At 34.3% G+C, this 7,369-nt stretch overlaps 1 protein-coding gene across 1 annotated transcript; it reads right to left on the bottom strand.

Moving 5' to 3' along the window:
- Window positions 1-5,007: 5,007 nt before the first annotated feature.
- Window positions 5,008-6,587, bottom strand: LOC102667284 (CENP-B homolog protein 2-like). Its single transcript, XM_006605651.2, has one exon. It carries the CDS (start codon window positions 6,571-6,573, stop codon window positions 5,008-5,010), a length of 1,566 nt encoding a protein of 521 aa, XP_006605714.1. The 5' UTR covers window positions 6,574-6,587.
- Between the last annotated feature and the right edge of the window lie 782 nt (window positions 6,588-7,369).

Here is a 7,369-nt window from a genome sequence, read left to right on the forward strand (position 1 = left end):
GACCCTACTAACACTAGGGTCATCAAGGATTGAAATCACTGGGCCAATGCTGCCGAATTAAAAAATGATGTTCCTAAACAGGACCCCTTGCATGAGTTGATTAAGACCCTTGTTGAGATTTACGACAAGCCTGTTGAGTTTGTGTGGGATCTTATTGAATTTGGGATTCCAAATGTAAATTCATCGTTGTTCTTAACGTATACTGATGTCAGCGAAATAACATTAGGCGACAAATGCTTGAACATAGCCATACTTCAATTGTGGACCATGTAAGTAAAATCCATTCGTCACTATGAAATCCATATTGCTATGACATTTGCATGATCTTCAGTTATTTTATGACATGTGAAAATTAAGTATATGAATGAGTGGAGTAATGGATTGGGTCATCGATCGGTGTATGGATTCCTTGAGCCTCAATCTATACACAATGCAAAGGACAGACATGGGCAATGTGAAGAATATATTGAAAAATGGCTTAAGGAATCGCAACGACAACTGTACATAGGAGCTTATTTGAATGAGTAAGTCAAATTCATTTTGGCAATGCTCTAACTCATTTTGTCCTACTAATACATAACTGGTGTGCAAATTGCAACGCCCATTGGCAAATGGTTGTGTTGTGTCCTAAAGACAATGTGGTGGTCTGGTTTTGTTCAGTGCGTAGAAGACCTGATGTTCATATCAAAACTGCAATTAACAAGTTAAGTAATATATTTTTAGTCGTTTAACCTATTTTAAAGTTGGAGGCTGCGATTCTGAACATTATATTAACATCATATTAATCTTCCAATGCAGTGCATATAAGAAATTAAACACGAGTGCTGATGGGAAAGTTCCTAAAACTGGACCCCAGTGGCTTGAACTGAAGGTTAGTCGAACTACATACAATGTTTGCAACTTCAAATGTTATTAATCATGTTCAGCCCTACATTCAATAGTTAATTTGTTCTTCAGGTAGACTCACGTTCAACGTGGAAGCTATGAGTGTGGGTATTATGTGATGCATTGGATGTGGAACATAATTGGCGCAGAGTTGAAGAGTGATTGGAGTGTGGTAAATAATGTAGTCCAAAAACATTGACGGCAAATCGCCATATGTAGACTCATTTAAACTCATTTTCATTAATTGTTTGTGTTTGACAATGTGTAGTGGTTCGGTGATGGCTCGGCACTAGACCCAGAGGCGATCACAACATTACATAAAAAATGGGCATGAACTTTGTTTTACTGATGTAATTGTTTTGGTTGGGTTGAACAGTGTTGCTCCTTTAATGGTTATTATCTTTCAATTAAAATATGAATGTCTTAATTTCATTTTTGTATGCTCCAAAACACTTAAGTATGCGCGTTATATTTGCATTTGCTATTTTACAGGATATGAAGCGCCAAATGTAAGGTATGGTTAATTTTCATGTACGTTTTGTATGTGTAATTTGCTAGATTTGACAGTCTGCTTCATAATATTCTTTACATTTGTTCTTGTTTTCTAATCTTCTTTTATTCACTCATAATTGTATGGTTGTTGAAGCTTTCACATTGTTGGTATTGTTAGAAAAAATGGATGTAGGATTATGTCTTTGTAGATGCTATCTTCATGTATGAGAGGTCGCAAACATACAGTAGTTACTGCAGACACCATCAAGGTAGAACATTTAAGTGCTTCAAAGTACTTGTGTGCAAATATGCTTAAATCCAATTTTGTGCTGATTGCTTAGTTGCGTAAGATTTATAGGCTTGGCTTAAGTTTTGGATTTTCCAATTAAACCACGTTAGAAGCCATTATTAGGGGTTGTGTTGTAAAACCAGGTCCTTGGCCAGTCCACTTAAACACGCTGACTCATTTTCAGTCAAACTCTTAACCCAGTAGATGGATTACACTAGATATTTCAAAATCCCATTAAAAGCAAATGCCAAATTTTATATTTATTGGTTCTGATTCATTCATGTGAAAACTATAAGTCATGATCTCATTTTTCTTCTAGGAGATTTGAATATCAGTATTGCTATCCAATTAAAATATGCTGAAAATAGAAACAAGCATGGGAAAGACAAGGGTATGTGGTTTATATCAGTTTCTTAAGATGATTACCTAAATGCAATATTTAAAAGCAGGTTTGTTTGTCTTTTAGTCCCATTCTTCAGCTAGGCTTCATAGCCAAATGAAATAACTAAACCATATAGAATGATGCATAGTGGAAAATGATTTACTCAATCAGAAAACATGTACAAATTTAAGCATTGGAATTCCGCAGTTTCGAGTTATGCAGGTGGCAATTGGAGTATTGGTATTTGCCAGTGACTGGTGGAAATGGCAATTGGTTAGATGGCAAAGTCACCTAGAGCTAACTGATCCCCTTTGCTTCAGTCTCTGTAGTGGAAGAACTGGTTGACCAGTGACCACTCCTAGCAGCAACAGCAGGTATAAATTGATTGATCCAGCCAGCCAAAAGCATAATTGATCCAGCCAGCCAAAAAATTTAACAGTTATTTGTGTTTCATTACCCAAATGCTGATCATCATGACTAGAGTAGACATTGTTACCTGGATTTTTTTTTTATGTTTATATTTTATCTCAATGGACTAGCAAAGGGTTCAGTTGAAGATAGAAACCAATGGTGTCTTTTGATTTATGCAGCTAGCCTCACCTAGTGAAAAATACTTGATGTCTGCTTCATCATAAAAGATACAAGCTTTAGATACACAACTCAACTCTTAAAACAAAAAGAAGAGAACTTCCCTTCTATCAATGTTAATGTAGTTCATGTCATCTCTAGACAATTATTATCCTCAGAATGTCCTTATTCTTGATCACTTAAATTTGTTATTTGTGTTTATATCTATCATAGGGAAAATGAGGCATCACTTGCTATTCTACCTGATTTGTAGATGGAGCTTGATAGTATAGATGAGGTATGCCTTACTATTACTATAATCCTCTGCATTTAACATGGTGGGAGGAGTCAATATTTGTTCCTTTTCGTGTAGTACATGAGATGCTATATGCAACTAATACATTATTCCTTTTTCAAGTCAATATATGTAAAGTCAGTAGAAGTGACAATGTACCGGTGAGTTTCATTTTGATGCCATGCAGAGTTTAAATTCAATATGTTAGTAGTCCTTTTTGCATTTTGGTTCATAGCGCCCCTATGCCACTCTAGTTTCTCATAAATCATGTTGGCTATTAATCTGAAAGCCTCATTTCTTTCAGGAAACAACACTACTTACTCTCATTGAAGGTGTTCTTGTTGCAAACATTTTTTATTGGGGATCTCGTGCATGTGTGGATCTCTATCATATAGGAACTATTATTGAAATTTACAGAATTAGTCGCAACAAAATGCAGAGACCTTGGCGAGTAGGTGTAGTTCAACATATTCACGATGAGGGTATTGATCTCGTGCATGCTTGATAGTTGAATACTGACCTAATTTTTTGCCATTCAGGTGGATGATTTTGATGCCTTTAAACAAAGAATGTTAGGAACTGGGGACAAGAAACCACCCCCACATAGAAGAGCTTTACTTTTTGTGGACAATGCTGGTGCTGACACAATTTGGATTTTGTTTAAAAAGAAACAATATTTAAGGATAGAAATTATTATGACCAATTAACTTAACCTTTCTTCAGGTTGTGTGACAAAAGTTACCTGTTAAATATAATTATGTTAATTATTAATATAAATAAGTTACATGTTAAATCTAATTATGTTTATTGTTAATATAATTAAGTTACCTGTTAAATCTAATTATGTTTATTGTTAATTGTTAATATAATTAAGTTACAATATTTTAACAACTATTAAATGACTATTTGTATTCATAATCATTATTTATCATTTTGTTGCTTAAGATTAATATAAATTTAAATTAAGTAAAATGATAATATATACTACACAAATTTATATACTTTCAACTTATTAGTAGATTTTACTTTATTTATTATTATATTATATTATGTTTAATTATTGTTATTTATTAATCTCATCAGGTTACATTTCAAATACTGGTTGATAATGATTTATCATTATCTTGCTTATTTATATAATATTAAATTAAGTAAAACCATAATTTATAACACAAAAATTATATTTACTTATCATAATAATTTGTTGACAATAATAATTTATAAATTTCGAGCTTATATTAATTACGTTTATATTTAATTTGTAATACAATAATCAACATTTTTAATAGAAAAAAAAATCTACGTCGGTGCTTACGACAGCAACGACGTAGTTGGCCATGCATTCAACGGCGATCGTTGTCGGTGCAACAATGTAGTAAAGGGTACCTTTCGACGTCGTTGCTGACGTCGACAACGTCTTTGAACGTTATATATTACTACGTCAGTTCCGCCATAGCCCGACCTTAAAAGCTTACGTTTCAACGTCATTGCTGACGTCGACAACGTCTTCGAAGGCGAAGCTGCAACTTCGGCCGTGAAGTCATCTTCGTCGCAGGAATTGCGTCCTTCTAAAAAGGTGTTTAGAGACCGTCGTAGATTGGCCGGGGTCTACGACGACGTCGCCTTTAAAGACGGTTGTGCACCATCGTTGAACACCGACAAGGACTGACGTTGAACGACTTTTTTCTAGCGGTGTGCATACACTTGGTCTAACCACATAACTCCACCTTTGCTTGTTGTTATTTGAAGACTTGCATTATGATTAGCAGCATTGGCTTCTATCATAGTCTCCATCCTTCTCCAGTTTGTATTATCATGTCCATAAGCCCTGCCACGATTGACCAATAATTAATCAATCAATTAGTTTTATAAATACAAATGTGGTCTCTATATACAGTAGAAACTCTTTAAATTAATACTCGATAAATTAATAAACTCTCTAAAATAATAAATTTGTCCGGTCCCGACTTGGGCCAATGTAAAAAATTGAAAAACTCGATAAAATAATAAGATAATAATTTTTCATGAGATCCCTTTATAATTTTCGGTCCCAAGAAAATCATAAATTAATAATTCATAGAAACTAAAAAAAATATATTACACTTTATTGAAATATGATTCAATAGTTGTCTGTTTTCCTTTAAAGTTCAAGTCTATTTGGAGCTCATCTCTAACTTTTCTTATTGCATCCAATGGCTCAGGTGTTGTATTTTTGTATTGTATCATAAAGTTATGAAGAGTGTTCAATGCCATAAGTGCTTCCTTTCGCGTAACAGGCTCCAAAGACACCGTATCATCTTCGCCATCATCCTCTACATTGTTCTCAATGATAGTACCCACAATATCTTCTAAACTATGAACCTCCAAACATGCTTCATTTTCACCTGGGTAGTTCATTAGATTGTCGATATCCATCTTATTACGATAGCCACATTGATTGATCATAGTCTCGAGGTCTTGAGTTTCTTCATCAAAAGTGGATTCATCCAAATTTCTTGCAATGTCACTAGCTGAACGAATTTTACAGTGTCGAAAGAAATTCGCTATTGTTTCTTTTCGAACATCTATCGTCCAAGCTAGGATTTCCAAATTGATAGCATCAAGGACATTTATCTTCCCTGGATCAGATTGTCCCACCTCATAACCTTCCAATATTTTGCGGTAAAACCTTCTACGGTAATGCATCTTGAAAGCTCTTATTATCCCAGCATTGCAAGGTTGAATCTTTGATGTCATGTTGGGTGGCAAGAAGAACAACTCAATGTTTCTTAGCCCTTCAATATTTCTTGGATGTGCTGGACAATTATCCACCACAAGTAGAACTCTTCTACCATGCATCATTTGGTCAAATGAACGAACATATTCATCAAAAAGCACACTAGTCATCCATGCTTTTTTGTTAGCTCGATACTGACAATCCAAGCTATTCATGTTGACATTCTTGAAGCAACGAGGCTTTGCATATTTCCCAATAATCCATAGAGGGATTTTTTCAGAGCCATCTTCATTACAACAAATAACTACCGTCAACCTTTCTTTATCTTGTTTTCTTCCTTCAAGTTGTTTTGTTGCCAGTGAATGATCAGCTTGTAGCCTATAAAACAACCAAGTTTCATCCATATTGAAAACATCTTTCATAGGGAACTGATCAATTTTCTCCCGAATCAATACCAATTTCTGCTCCATGTCATGTACATCAACAGACCCACTCTCGCCAAAATGACGAAATGACTTTATGCCATGTCGGTGCTTGAATTTCCCAAGCCATCCTATAGAGAAGTTAAAATCTGAATCATCATGAGGGTACATGAGTTTCATTGTATCTCTTGTCTTCTGCAAAATTAATTCTCCTGTGATATTCACACGATCTTGATGCTGGAGAAAGCACTCATAAACAACCTTCTCCATGTCAGGATATTTTGCTGGTTTGTGTCTTTTGATCTCTGCTCTTCCCTTTTCTATTTCAGCAGAGAGATAGTCATCTGACCGCTTAAGTGTGTTTGATATTGTTCCTTGACTAACTTTCAACTCAAATTTTCCCTCAAGCCATCTCTGCAAGTCTTTTTGTGTGCTTGCAGGATTATCTCTCTTGTACTCACACAACTCCTTACGTATTTGATCTAACATAGTTGATTTTGCAACACCTTTTAGATGAAAAGCCATCTTGTGAGATATGGTTTGAATACTCCAACACATTCATGTAATTTATATATGCCAAACTTGATTAAGAATACATTGAACACATTTGTTCCTCTTGTTTACATTTATTGTACTTCAAAAGTCATTATTGATTTCCAATGCATATGAACACAGTAGTTACTAATTTACGTTGAGTCTCAAGGTTCGCTGCAACGTAATTCTAAGAGGCATAGACTAATTTGCCTTTTTGTTTGGTATGTACAGTATAATTACTTAAAAACTCTTTAAATTAATAATTATTAATTTATCGATAAATTAATAACTCTCTAAATTAATAAATTTCTCCGGTCCTGACATTGTTAATTTATAGAGTTTTAACTGTATATGTTCTAATTGATTGAAAAACTTACCTAATGTTATTTGAAGCCAACTTTTCACCTTTCTCCGATCCAACAAATGAAACTTCTAGATTAATTGCACCATCTGCTTTAGCATAGAAGACTACTTTATACTTCTACCCTTTCTCAATATTTTGTTTACAATAATTAGAAATGATCAGAAATATTATTCACTCTTTAAACAATATTTTGTACTTACCATGCCCCAATAACTAGGATTTGAGATGCCAACACCACCCGATGGGCAAGGATTAGATTCATTACAAAGAACTTTCATACTTAGTGCGACTTTATTTCGCTCAAAGCAAGAGGTACAATCAGTTGAGACGAATATGGTTGAATCATCTCCAATAATAGACCATGGATAAATATTTAAGGGATCACTAGAGCCTCCAGCTTCAAAACCTAAGAAAGAAATTTAT

The sequence above is a fragment of the Glycine max genome, chromosome 20, assembly GCF_000004515.6.
Source record: "Glycine max cultivar Williams 82 chromosome 20, Glycine_max_v4.0, whole genome shotgun sequence".
NCBI lineage: Eukaryota > Viridiplantae > Streptophyta > Magnoliopsida > Fabales > Fabaceae > Glycine > Glycine max.

What these genes read in the sequence shown, in the direction of transcription:
- LOC102667284 (XM_006605651.2), bottom strand. Translation starts at nt 6,573, where the DNA reads ATGGCTTTTCATCTAAAAGGTGTTGCAAAATCAACTATGTTAGATCAA.